This window comes from Drosophila grimshawi, unplaced genomic scaffold (genome assembly GCF_018153295.1).
Source record: "Drosophila grimshawi isolate 15287-2541.00 unplaced genomic scaffold, ASM1815329v1 contig_311, whole genome shotgun sequence".
NCBI classification, from domain to species: Eukaryota; Metazoa; Arthropoda; class Insecta; order Diptera; family Drosophilidae; genus Drosophila; species Drosophila grimshawi.
The window spans coordinates 746,511-761,703 of NW_025063098.1; the positions used below are offsets into that span (position 1 = coordinate 746,511).

Consider the following 15,193-nt stretch of genomic DNA (forward strand, 5'->3'; position numbering starts at 1 on the left):
ATTTTCTGAAGATGAAAAAGAAACAAGTAAGATTGCTGTAGTCGAGCGAGCTCGACTACGATTTACCCTGAACCCATTTGTTAAAAACGAGAAAGGGCAAACTTGATCTGCGCCGGGACGGATCGACTCGGCTGATGATCCTGATCAATATGTATACTTTATGGGATAGGAGATAATTCCTTCTGCCTGTTACATGTATTTCCATAAAACCATTATAAATTTTTTAGTGCTATCACCTCCACATCCTTGATAACATTTTGCAAGTACCCGTTTGCGATGAAGTGTCACCATAAACTTTGCCCCAAGTTTATGAACTTACATACGGAAGCAGCACATGCCACATGCTGAAGTTTCATCAGAAACACTTCAGAACTAAACTGAAATCCAAATCCGACAGCCAATTTTTAAATCATAATTTCACGGTTAAAGTTACGAGGGGGGAGAGACATTAAAATTAAATTATAATTCACTTAACGAGTGGCAAAAGGCACATCCAAGGTCGAAAGATAGGCGACAAATATATTTATATAAGAATAAAATAAAATGCTAGCTGAGGTAAGCCGAAGATTGTAGATCCCTGTAGATCGGAGACAATATGATTATTGATTGAAGAAAAAAGACAGATGTATTTAAAATTACAGCAATATAGTTTTATTGAAAAAAATGGGAGCAACAAATTTTGACAGATTCTAAAAAGTAGAAATTTAAAGCAATTCACTAAAAGTACACCAAAAAACATTTATATATTTATACTTCATAAGCAGATTTAATTCCAGTATTATACTGACATCGGTTTGAAGTAATTTCTTGCCTAGTTTGTAAGTTTTCGCATAATTGATGATGATTAAGATGCAATGTTTTCCGCCCAAGATAACAATAAAATAATTAAAGTTGAAGTTGGTTTTGTTGCAGCAATTACCCCCAGGGGAACATTTAGAAGTTTGAGTGCTGTCCAAAGCAATTACAACTGTAATTAGCTAAAATAGTTCATATGAGAGTATTAAATGGGAGCTGTCGCAAGTTATAAAATCCAAAGCCTTTTTTTATTTAAGTGGGTAGGGTACAAAAATGATGCAGTAACCATAAACTTGATGGTGTCTGGTGCTTATCAGTGGGCGACATGCTGCATAAAAACTTGACGATAATTATGCAAGAGATTATTATGTTTATTATATGTGTGTGCTTGGCAGAATCTGCAGCACAGTTTTTGGCGGAGATATGTATGTAAATTGCTGTGTTGAGTTTTTTTCACTTTTGAAAGAAAACTTTTACGCAATCTATTGAAATGCAATTAAAGTTTAAATTGCATCTGTCGCCATTTACTTGCAATTTACATTATTCATGAGATATAATCTTGGCGCAAAAGTTTCGTGCTCATAGCTCCACTGATTGAGTCGTTGTCCATTGTTGTTGTTTGGTTATTGTTATATATGTATATACATATATATATATATGGACACTTGCCAAGTAAAAGCGATTGTGTACTGAGGAAATTCAATATTGCGCTGATGATCTGGCAACTGAACGTAATTTAAGTGAAAGTCAAACTCAACGTGAAAGTCAAATTCAAAGTCAAACCAATCAGCACATAACTGGCGCAATCAATTCTGGCATATGGCTGCTTGGTTGCCCTTCAATACTTGGCCACCTTTTATGGCCGGCAAGTCCATTAGCTGTCACTTAGCGTAAAACAAATCATAAATAAAATTGTGTTTCGGCCATGACAAGCAATTGGCGAACAACTCGAGCTAATTACGCTGTCATAAAAAGCAGCTCTAAATGATATTGCTAAGCCAAATTAAGGCGCTTTGCCTGCCACGTTTCTGAGCCAAAAACAGCCAACATTAATTGTTGAACACTCGAGATTAATATCAGTGCCACAAATGAAATCTATGCCTTGAGCCTGGCATCTCTTATGTCCTCTGTCTGCTCACCAGTCGTGTTTATGGGCCATTTCTGGACGAACATGTTGCCACATTATTCATAAAAATGTTTGTCCAAAATGCGCACGCACATCCCACATAAGAATTGCTGTTCACTTTGGTTCGGTTCAGTTCGGTTCGGTTCTGTTATTCGCTATTTATGTAAGTATTTGTGTATGTGTCGGCGCATAAATTAGCGGATAGTGTGTGTGTGTGTGTGTGTATGTGTGTGTGTATGTGTGTGTGTGTGTCTGTGTGTGTGTGTGTATGTGTGTGTGTATGTGTGTGTGTGTGTCTGTGTGTTTGTGGATGTGGGTGTATATGTGGCCTGCGTTTGCCAAACTTAGTGGCCATCAGGACCTTAGCTCTCACTTCTTTATCGGACAGCTTTGTGTTCTTTTGAGGAACTGGACTGACTCACGTAAAGCAAACTGAGAAGTTCTGTATGTGATTTATATAAAATCTATATGAATGGGATATATTGAAGACACCTTTTAAACTTTCTATGATGAAACATTATTTTCAATAATTAGATATAATTTTCAAAATTTGTGCGTATTTTTAAAATAATTTACAAAAATATGCTAATACTTCCTATATACTAAGAAAGCTTGCAAAAGTTATCTAATAATATAAATTACGTTACAAAGATAATCGGGTTAGAATTTGGAGTATTTTTTATAGCCACATATCCTTGCAGAAGTTATTATAATTTTGTCTTGAAATTTCAAAAGCGTTCGATAAAGTATATTTATTCTTGATCAGGAGCATCAGGGCAAGTCATCATATCAAAGTGTTGGCTGTAGAAATGAAAATCGATTTTCCATCGCGGAAAAAGGGTCGCTTCGAACACATATTGAAGGTACTCATAACCAAGTATGTACTTGAATGGTAATAAACTCGACACAAATTTAATTAAATTCAATGTTTTCTAAAACTTTACACTGTGTCTCTGTCGATATTCGTAAAGACTAAAATATGAAAGCTAATTTGTCATTTGTCTTTGCTCACACACACATTTTGCTCACCCATTGTTTTCAGTTAATTAGTTAATGACTTACGATTTTTTTTTTTTGTCGGGCGATTTACGTTTATTTGCCGAGTTTTATTATGCGTTCTGCGGTGGTTTGCAGCAGCTTAACTGCTGCCTGGGAAATTTTATGCGTTGTCTGCTACGGTGACTACTATCCCTGTTTTATACCCTTACTGTCGCTGTTTTTATGTGTAGTTATGACGTTTGGATGTGGGTCCTATTATCGCTCGCCTGCTTGGCTGCCAAATTTACATTTTTTCCTGACATTTTCCGTTTTGTTTTTAGTGTTTTTTTTTTTTTTTATGACTGCTGTGCGCACATCTTGGCTTTGCTTGCTGCCAGTTGCCGGTTGCCATTTTGCTTATTTTATAACTTTGTTTTTATCCAATTTCTCAACGACTGTCACATAATTTACAAATTTTCTTATTTTTCGCCGATAGGGTCAACGAACTGAGTTCAGAAATGTCAAACGCTTGAGATCAGACAACAGCTTAAGCAACTAGTTTACTCAATACACATATGGCTCCTCATTTGTATGTAGATAAGGGCAAATACTGTGTAAACAAGTGACACACTGAACTCGACTCTTGCCCATTCCAAAAAAAAAAAATATCGGTCATTTGTCGGTTTGTTTGCTTGCCATAAACATTTGCTGATGTCTGACTAATTAATTAAGAGAGCTACGCTTTCTGTGCCTTTTGCCTCGAAGTCTTTAATTGATTGCTCACTGCAACATCTGTTCGTTAGTGATTTAAATTAATTAAGCATCTGATACTTGCTTCAAAATGCAGTCAGTTCGTGGCCTTGACTGCAGCTATTTGCTGTCTGCTGTTGGACATGCGATTAGCTCTTGCCACCTAATTAAATTTCAAATGCAGCCGCGTCACAGTCTAATTGTAGCTCTGTGTGTTTGTCTACCCAACTGTCAACATTTGTGCTCACACACATTTTGGTTACATAGATACGCCTACACACACACACATACACAGACAGGATACACGCTTGACTGGAGCTCAACGTTAATCATAATAATGTCACCACTAATTGCATTGCGTATACGCACACGTGTACTTCGTCTGGTTTGCTGGCACAGCTCGTCTGTTGTCTTAATAACCATACCATAATTCGGCATTAGGTGGGCCCCCTTGGAGGGCCATTGCAGTGTCCTAGTGCCTTCATGGGCATACTTAATGTAATGCAGGCAACTTTGCCTGTTTAAGGATAATAACTATGTTAAGCGTCTGCCGATTGCAGGCTGTAAACGGCGATATGGCTGCACAGTCAACTTGCCAAAGACTTATATTGTTTTTAATTAATATGTTAAGCTAGAATTCTGCAATTTATAAAACTCTTCTCAGTATGGTGCTTGCAAATGTCAGAGCTATTGCAGAATGAAAATAAGGTTAACTTTTAACGATTCCAGCTTGGGGTCTGGAATTGAAGTAATTACTTATTATGTGTAATTATATTGCTTCAGCAAGGGGGTGCTATGTATGTCATTAACTTCGGTCTACAATTTTGCCAAATATAAAGACACATTCTTGATCGAGATAGGAGTAAACTTGTGACTTCAAACTCATCTTTCGACTAATTATTCCTATGGCAACTATATGATATTGTGATACAGGATATATAATATAATTCTGCGCATATAAGTCAGATAATTAGGACGTGGCTAGACTTGGATCGACTAGTAAATCTGAAATCAAAATTAAAATACCGTTTACAAGTTTAGAAAGTGGAAGAAACTTTCTATTCAAGGGAGTTGGACTACGAGATACCCTGAACCTATTTATCTATTGTGCTCAGAGTAATTCCCAGTCCTCTTAAATATATATGCTATATATATATAGATATAATAATAGATCTAATAGAACACTTCAACTGTAAGCTTAAAGTCATTCATTAGCGGAAATGAATATTCTTAAATTCAATTTACATTTCATCACCTTGTTTTATTATTGTTGTTTTTATTTTTGGTGCGCTGACAGGCGTTGAGAATCTGAAGCAATTTAATGCAAATTAAATGATGACAGTTTGGTCGCATTGCGACTGCAAATCGTTGAAATTATCAGCTATTTAATCGGGAAATAAGCGTTCACTTACCGCCTACATAGATGTCAACCTCCGTCCAATTTAACTTGCTGGCGATGCTCCGCACGGCCAGGGAAATTGCCTCGAATGATGGCAGAAAATTGCTCGAGATCTGTAAAGCAAGATATGGCAAATGTTAAAAAAAGCAAAGCTTTAAGTTAGCTTAAAGAACAAAAAAAAAAAAAAAGAATAAAAGAACACCCCACTTAGCCCTATTGCCTATCTATGTATATATTTATATATATATATGTATATTTAGATATAAGGACTTTACCGCCAGTGTTAACCATTTAATTTTGTGCTCTTTTGTGGGCTGAACCAACATTTGTTCTTATTTCGGTTTACCTTTTGTCTGATTTGTCTGAAAGCTGCGCAAATACAAAGCCAAATACTAACTAACGCTCAACAGTTGTTGTTCTGTTTGCTGGACTTAAACAAATTAAATGCTTAAGCTTGCTGATAGTTAATTCAGGTAGGCTTTGATGGGTTCAGCAGATTGTCTAATATGTATAATGAAAGCAACCTTGCTTAGTACAGTAAGCACGTTGTTGTTGAAAGCTGCCGACTGTTGAATAATCAGAGAATATAAGCCAAGTTGCTTAGAATGATATGGAATAGAGGTCATATAGTTATTAGCTTAAAAATTGAATATTCATCCTAGTCTCTAATAATGCAAATCTATTAGCTTCTGCCTTAAAAATGTAAAAATTTCAAATAAACTTAAAATTTATTGATTTTCTGTTTAGATATTTTGCTACTAATGAAGCTTAAGCGCATAAGTTAAGTTTAACATGCATTAAATTATGTCTGCTGTGAGTTATTTACGAGTCTTGTCAGACAGTCAAATCGTCCAAATCACAATAGACAATTCAATCAGGTTTAATCAAAGCATTAAACTCAATGTGTGTCCTTATGAGTGGATGTGCGTGAGTGTGTGTGTCTGTGTGTCTGTGTATAAATATAGTGAAACGCAACGCACAACAAAGCTCAATCAATAATCAAGCCTCATACCCCAAAAATATCCTCACAGCCGGCCATAAAAAGGTCCCTGTCCGTTGCCTTTTCAACGAAAAAAAATATATATTCGATTTTGTATTGGCATTGATAATGAGGGCTAGTCTGTTGTTGGTGGTAGAAGCTGGCCAAGGGCCAGCGTAAGCTTAAAGTTATTTGGTACCTTTTTGACCTTTATTTTTCCAATTTTTCTTGCTGGCTGATGCTCACTTTTTGTGGGCGCTCATTTGTTGGCTTGATTTGAGTTTGCGCCCTGAACAGGGCTGACCAGGCTGTCTCTGGCTCTTCTGGTGCTGCCTTCATTATTTTGGCAGACGAAATAAATTGAAAAACGTTTGAAATACGTTTAGGCACATACAATTTTCTGCGAAATTGAATTTAAAACTCTGGCAACAGGAGCAACGGATGCAATCAGTTGAGCCACCCCACTCAAGGGGGCTGCCTGATCTGATTAGGCAATGATTTGCCATTTTTTCCTATCATATTTTTCTTCTTTTATGTATTTTGACACATAAATATAAAACACAATGTCGATTACATTGCGTTGTTGTGCAACTATGCGTATAAGTAATGGATTTGTGGGTTATGAAAACACATATAATTGTTGTGTGAAAATGTTGAATGCATTGAGTTATGAAAACACATGTCACTTGTGGTTTATAGCCTGTGGTGCAAAGTGTATGTGGATGGATAAAGGAAAAAGGTAATGAAGAAGGTATGTAACAGATAAAAGGGTGCATGTTCCACCCCAAAAACTGTGGAAATTCTCGATTTGATTAAGCAGCCGAGTTGGTATAATAGCTATGTCAATCCGTTCATCCCTATAAAAAAAAAAAACGATCTAAGGGGCTATATACTTAAAATGTTGAAAATAATACTCGTATACAATTATTTCATTTTATCGATAACTGTCCTTGTTTCGCGAATATCGATTCGATTCAGTATCCGATGTCATTAAAAGACACAATTATAAAATGATACTCTGTAATCTTAATGAACAACTTTTAAAACTTTTAAAACGTCATTGAGACCGGATAAAAAACACAGATATTGCTTGATAAAACGTATTTCGGTATTGAAGAAATTACTATCAAAAAGGCAACTATGTATTTAAAAGTTGGGTTTCATTCAGAGCAACTCACGTCATATCTACAAGTCCTGGCAAACTGCCCACCTTAAGCATTGAAAACATGCCAGACTAGACTACCCCTACATAAACTAGCTTCTCTTTTCACATTACTTCAGCACTTTCCAATTAATCTGAAAATTGAACTATTAATACTTCTAAATAACAAAGCTGATTTATGTTTACACTGTAAGTAACCACTAATAAATAAAGTGCTTAAAATATTCACGATATTTAATATTATTCTGAAGCTATATTTTTGTTTTCAAATAAAAAATTCTAAAATGATTTTGATTGAAAGCTAGTACCTAAAATCGATATTTAATATTTGTATAAGCGAAAGCCTGCTTTAAGAACTTTTAGCGCCACACAGGAGCAGGAGCTGTGCCTCGCAACTGGTATATATTTTCTGGGAACCATGCTGCAACTTATGGCAGGAACTGCAACAATTTGGGCATCAAAGTGCATTTGGGATGTCTGTTGACACAACGTGACCAGTCCGAGTAGTTCGGGCATTTACTCGAATCGTCCAGTTTGCCGTCCACTAAGTGCACTCTAGTCGATGGGGAATCGAGTTGATGGTGTCGTTTGGTCTTATTGTTTTTTTTTTGCTTGGAGATTTGCTGGCACTTTCTTTCATGGCTGGGTAAATTGTTAAGCATTCAATCAATTTAATTAATTGCCATACAAATGCCAAGCAAAATGAAATAAATGCCAAGCAATCGAGAGTTTTCTGCTTTTCGTTTTCGTTTTCTTTATGTTTTGTTATCTGTGTCTTTGTGCAAAGAAAATGAGTTTCCGGTGTCGTTTCCTTGCTATTACAGGTAAATTGTCCTAAGCAGGCAAAGATCCCATGCAAAGGGCAAGAAGTGTGCGTAGAATCAACATTAATCACAGCTCAGCAAATATTTGACATTTGTACGCTCCTTGGATTGTCGAGGGCCCACATTGCCGTTGGCTTATCCTTAAGCAGTGCTTTTGTCATTCATTTCATTTTTTTCCTTCTCTGTGACGAGTCCTCATAACACGACAACAGCAGCGACGACATTGCATATTTATTCAAATGTTAATAATTTTGTTAAAGGTTACTCCATATGTCTACACAAATATTTTTTAATCTTAAAGTTTGCCAAACAGTAATGTAAAAATAGTTGAAAGTGATTTTTGAATAATCTTTTTCTTTTATTTGTCAAATTTTGGCAAAATATGCGAAAGAAAGTAAATAATTTAATAATAATACAATAGTTATTAGTTTGACTTTTGCGAATCTTTTTTAAAAATTAATGAAAGTAAATACTTTACTAAGCAAAAAATTTACAATTGTCTCTAAAATTGCTTCGCATAGGGAACATATATTTCCTTCAACTTTTGCTGCTGCACTCAAAATACCATTTAAGGATTAAAGAGGTAGAAATTTTATTTGGCATAAATCCTCTCTTTAATTTATGAGTATTGTGAGCAAATTAAAGATATTCTTTTGATAGCCATTGGTTTCTGTTAGGGTGCGCACTGAAAACAAAAGTGAACTAAAATAAAATGAAAATGGTAAATTGAGACGAATATGTCAATTATTTAGAAATTTATGCGTAATATTTTGTGCTGCCGCACTCTGTTGGTTTCAATAACAAGCAGCTGTCGTTTTCAGATAAAAATTAATGTGTCCACAGTTTCATATATATACATAAATATATATATATATATATATATACAGTCATTATTATCAATACACAATGAAAAGCAAAAGTTGAACCGGACACTTAATTTTCTGTCATTTTACTGAAAATGAATGGCCAAAACATGCGTCTGCAGCAACAGCAGCAGCCGAATCAACACCATTAAATGACAAGGGAAATAGCTGCAGAGAAATAACTTTTGGACCTGGTCTACTTTGGTCAGCGTTGTTTTTCTGTACCCTTAAGTCAAATTGGAAAAAGAGTATAATGAAGCTGTGCGAAAGTTTGCAATCGGCAGAAGAAAGCATATATATTTTCATAAAATATGTATATTCTTGGTCACCAGCAGCCAAAGAAGTGATTTTGGCGTGATCTTCTATTTGTTTATATAAATAAGCTGATCTCAGAGACTATGGAGTTATAGAGTACAAATGTGGAATACAATTCTCATTTGCCATAAGCAGATAAAGTTCACGTTATTTTATCGATAACTGCATCCGATACAAATCGATTCCCGATGGCAATAAAAGACATTCTTGTTAAGCTAAAATCTTCTAGCTTACACTTAAAATAATTTGATAAATTATTCATCAATTGTAATAATGTCGTCAAGCCTACCATGTAATTCACAGCTGAGTTCAGGGTATCTCCAAGTCGAGCTCTCTCGACTAGATCATTCTAACTTGTTTAGATTTCGATTTGCTGAAGCAGAAATGAGAGAGCTTGAGAAAAATAACCGATTTTACTGTGTGAAAAAGTGACAACAAACGTTGAGGTGCTATAAAGTTACACAACACAGCTGCCAACTGCCTGGTTGTCCAACCAAATTGCTCTCAGAATGAATCACAAACACACACTTACACAATACTGACACAAGACTCACACTCAGGCAAACACCAACACCAACACCAACTTGCTGGCGAATGCAAATCACACACAATGCGAACGTGCTGCTTTTTCCGAATGGTTTTCACTTTCGCCTAAGCACATGACAAATTTCGGTTTTCCGCCCTTTCTCCAACCTAAATTGAATACGCTTTGAGTTACGAAATATCTGTTGGATGTCTTTCAGTGTTGGTCAAATTGGTTTTTAATGCCAGTCCACTATGCTTTTGTTTTCTCTTTTTTTTTTTATATTTTCCAAGACATTTTCCTTTTGCAATTTATGTGCATATTTATGAAACGTTGTTGTACATCTTAAGATTCGTTCCTAAAGTTTATTTGACTTGTCAGCACTTGGGTAATGTATAGCTTGGCTTTGGTAAATTAATATGTTTGTAACTGTAATAGTCCAAGCAGATGTTTGATTTTATGCGTATATATAACTATAATGCTGATTTCTTTCGATTTAGGATAACGAAAATTATAGTGTTAATATGATGTGAAAACAATTACATCAGTATTTGTTTGACTTAAGTACATATTGCTACATATGTTTACATCATTAATATGCTGAAAGTATCCATCTTAGGATTCATAGCGCAGTTGTGCCAATTTGAGTGGACTTCTTTTATGAATTATTTGCCCTCAAAGCATTTCGTTATAATGAAGGAATTGCCAAAATGTTTGTGAAAAAATGCTGCCCAATTACTAGGCGCACATTTTTGCTACCTGATTATCTTTGCATTTCATATTTTGACGCCTCTTTGTAAATAATTGAGCGACACATAAGCGACCGACCATTTGTGTGCCCTTTTATATGAGTCGAAAAGCCAACAAAAAGGTCCACACAAAAAGGATCATTTCATTTATTATGATTTTTATGCAAATTGCTTAGGCTTGCCCCGCATTCCCAATGGTCCCATCATAAATGCAATTAATGAGCAGAGTTCTGACTGGGCTCCTAAAGAGCTTTCAAGCCATAAGAAGTACATGTACTACATTTTGAGTAGACAGCTCTGTTGTTGCTTGTTGCAATTGGAGACAGCCTGAATATTATTGGCCACAACCGCACTCAACTAAGCCTGAAAAGTAAACAGTCAGCAAACAAAATATAAAAAGGCTACGACAGCTGTCAACTGACTATCAAAAGACGACAAGAATTGCTGAAAACAATAATGTGTACAATCGATGGAAGTTGGTTGATTGGTAAAGACAGATGTTTACCAGGTAACCAGGGCGAATTGAAATTAATTTCCTTTTGTGCCACATCTTTTTTTGTATAGTTTGTTGATTGTACTTCACTTCAAAATATATATTAATAAGAAAAGTTGGTGGAAGAGTAAAAATGTCATATTATTAATATAAATAAATCTACTTATACATAATAACTCATAAGTTGAAATGAAATATATTTAAGCATGAAGATCTCGACTAATATTTATGCCTTGAATATAATAATTTGCTTAAAATAGTTTCTAGTCTTATTGACAATCTTCTACTTAACAATTAACAAATTTTCCAGCTCATCTTTCCAGCATATCTATCATATATTTATCTTTATTAAAGATATTGCTTTACGATTATGTCTTTTATTGCAATTGAATTCGATTGGTATTGATTTTCGTGAAACTGGATAGTTATCGATGAAACTAGATAAACTTCATTTGCTTGTTATTACTTATTCCAAATTTGAAGTCTCTAGCTCTTATAGTCCCTGAAATGCTTAATTCACTTTCTTCATTTTTAATGGGCTCACAAATAAATATTCGTATGCAAACACTGATAGCATTCACCTTAGGCCAGTGTAAATTTGTTACTTTATTATTTAAAGATATTTAAATATGTTGATGAAACATTAAATTGACCATCAAAACAATGCCCAAGGCAAACCAGGTGCGGGCGTGTGCCCGAGTGGGTGTCCTTTGAATGGTTATGCACACCTTTAGGGGCAAGTGGCAGGCACGCTATGTCATCCGGCATACGCCGCATTAAGTATGCATGCCATAACCCCCACCCACCCCCTACAAGCAAAAGCTCCCTCATGGATAACGGGCAGCCAACTTATTTACACCTGCATATGTCGCCGATTCGCTCACCTGTGGGTGACTTATCTGGCTACGTGTGTGTGTGTGTTTATTTTTTCGATTTGCGGAGCTAAATTGATTTTTGATGCATATCACGCAAATTAAGAACAATTTCATTTTCATTCGACTGGGCTCATGTGATTGGCATATTTGATTAGATCTTGGCCAGGAGGGACCGGACCAACCAGTCATTCCAAGCCAAATAAAACAAAGCAACCAATTGATTACCATCAAATTCAACTTTCATCGGCTTTTCTCATGAATGTATCTGGTGTGTTGCTTCCAATTAAATATTACGTATAAGCTGTGCCTTCGAACTGCAGCAGCCTGCGTCTCATGTGCAATGTATTTTACAATTAATGAATTTTCCATGTACACGAAATGAGTGTGGAACTTTTAAAACGTAAATTTGCACTTTAATTTCATGGAGTTAAGCACGTAAACGGATATTAAATTAAATTGTTAATTTAATTTCCAGCCCACATTGGTACATTGATGTATGCTTACAGTCGGCGCTCTTTTCATCGATTGCATTACAAAACTTGTTTTGAGTTTTGCATAAGGCCTAAGAGAACACAACTTTATTTAATTATGATAAGTATTTTAATTGCATTTGTAGTAAGAGAATTTGTTTGTCAGATGTTGACAAATGAACGGTGTTTTAAGAAACCAAATCTATGTAACACATGATTAAACATGCCTCGCAGATACTGAAACTGCAGCAGCGACCGCGTGAGAACATTATAAAGATAAGTAAAAATTGATAAATAGTAAAAAGAAACCCTTGCTTGGGTTAGAATGATCTTCTGCTTTGTGCTTAATTTAAAGTAGTAACCATTTTTCGTACAGTAAATGTAAAGTAAATTGTGAGTTGTCATCGTTCATAAACATAGACAAAATGCTGTTTATCATGGGTGAAAATGTGTGGCAATATGTTGCTCAAGCTCAAATATTATTATTTGGTCAACAAGAAAATAAATATATAGTATTAAGAGTACAAATCAATTATCTCCTTAATGAACAAAACTGTACAATATAAAGTATATAAATAAATTGTATTTTTAAATTAACTGAAAGACATATATAATATTTCACAGCACTCAATTCGGCCAAACTAAGCTTAAAGCTCTTAAAGTCAATAAATGAGCTATTAAACTCTTTGTAGCTGTTTTGCGCCAAAATAAACACACATTAAACAACCATTTGAAAAGCAGTGCAGTTTGCCTCGAATTTGTACTGGCCATCTAAACCTAATATTTAAGTCGCCTAGTCGATCCCGCTGAGAACATTTACCACATGTGGGTCCTGGGTGAGGATTGGTTTTGGGTTGTTGGTGTTGCATGAGGTGCAATGACCCAAGAGCTTATCGTAGCGCCACAATAAACAAGCCAATCTCAACATTGAGTTGCTCCTGATGCTGCTGCTGCTGTCGCTGTTGCTGTTGATGTTGGCAAACAAAGCACCATTCGTTTTGGCATTTACTGCGAAATATTGCGTATACGTAATGTGTTCTTTCTTCTGCAATCAAGCGACATGGCCAAGGCGACAGCGAGCGTGAGAGAATGATATAATGGTGGGATGTGTTTTGGCAACTGCGTTGCAAGTTATCCTTTTACACACACAGACACACACACACACACATACACACACACAGTTGTGGGCACATTGGGGACATTGGACACACGAGTGCACTTAATTGTGTGTTTGTGTCTGGCGCGTCACAATGAGCGCCAACTGCTGAAGTTGCACAAGTGTCTTCGAAGTAAAAACAAACGGGCGACGATGGTAATATTATTGATTAAAACCAATGCGGCGAATAAGTAATATGACACACACTAAAATAACTATCTTTATTAGCTATAAGACAAAGCTTAGCAAACTGAATAAGATATCTATTCCCTAATGTGAGCAGCTTGATTGTTTGGGGTTTGTTAACACACATTGTGATATGAAGGGTAAAACTGTTACAACTTTTAACTTGGTCTTAAACTTATTTACAATTGAAACTGAGTAGCACAAAAAAATAATATTCAAGAATTAAAGGTCAAAATCGGCTTAGAATAGGTCTTTGCTTTATACTTTCGGCAAGTGCCTTTAACTACATATAATTATTTTTTTAAACGAAATAGAGTTGACATTAACGACATGAAGTATTAAATGTGAGAAGGCTTTAATAGTTTTAATATTGTACCAAAACTGAATAATAGTTGTAGAATATTCAGTTTGCAGCGAGTCTCAATAAATACATTAAAATATCCGATTAAACATTTTTAAAATTGAAAACATAAAAAATGATTAATTTAGCATATTTGATTAATTTTATATACAGAAATTATTGATGAAAATAATAATATCAAGTACGTGATGTGGCTAAAAAATTTAAGAATATTTTTAAAATTCCACTTTATGGCAGTAAACTTCTTGTTTCATAAAGAATACTACATTTTTTTTCTTCAGAAATTTGCATTTTGAAATACATTTTTTTAATTTAAAAGACGAAGCAAACTATTTGCATTTTGAGAGGTCAATGTGTTCTGGGAATTCAATCCGATCAGAGTGGTCAGGGCAGAGTGGTCTATACCGAGGTAATGCTGGTTATAATGAGCCAGAAGAACACAACTGACTATGATGATGGTGGTTTGGTTATGGCTCAGACTTCATAAGACGCATGCAATCAGTCGGAGAAGTTTCATCTCACATCCGAATTACAGATCGTTATTTATTAACTCGCGTTACTTCATTTATATTGTAATATTTGCTACCAAAAATGTATTTTGTATATATATTGTATATTTTGTATATCCGAATTATTATGATAATTAATGAATGTAGCTGGAATTTTTTCTTGTCCTGTAAATGATAAAAATAATTTAATTAATTATTTAAAACAGTTTGTCCTGGAACACTTGTTTTATTATTGAGTATGATTTGCATTGCATTGTCGGTAACATAGGAGGAGGCACCATTAACGGATTTAGCAGCTCGTTAAAGCTCACCATTCACATTTTCAAAACTCAAAAAATCTCCAACAAAAAATGCAAATCTGATGATATAATCCGAATAATAATATTGACTTCAATATCGTAAGTACAATCGATTGAACTGTAATTGACATTTAAATGCTGGTTTGTTCGTCTCCTCGGAACTCTGTCAGCGGAATAGCTAGGTTGGTGGGCTTGGTTGCAGTTTCCCGATACTGTTTGCATATTGGCGATGCTATTTCGCAAAGCGAAGTTGTAATTTAAAATGTCGTGGAAGAGTGTGTTGTTTAGCTGCCTTTGCTGCCTTTCGCTCCAATAAATCCAGTTTGCAGTTCGGACACTGCCACCTGACATTCTATGACAATATTCATAGCAACGGAATCT

General features: G+C 35.2%; 1 protein-coding gene across 1 annotated transcript in view; it reads right to left on the bottom strand.

Annotated features, from left to right (window-relative positions):
- The window catches only part of LOC6564343, a 46,879-nt gene that overhangs the window by 19,632 nt on the left and 12,054 nt on the right, over window positions 1–15,193 (bottom strand). The window contains exon 4 of the mRNA XM_032737025.2: window positions 5,062–5,161. Within this exon, the coding sequence (XP_032592916.2) occupies window positions 5,062–5,161 (100 nt within the window). The remainder of the gene's footprint in view (window positions 1–5,061; window positions 5,162–15,193) is intronic.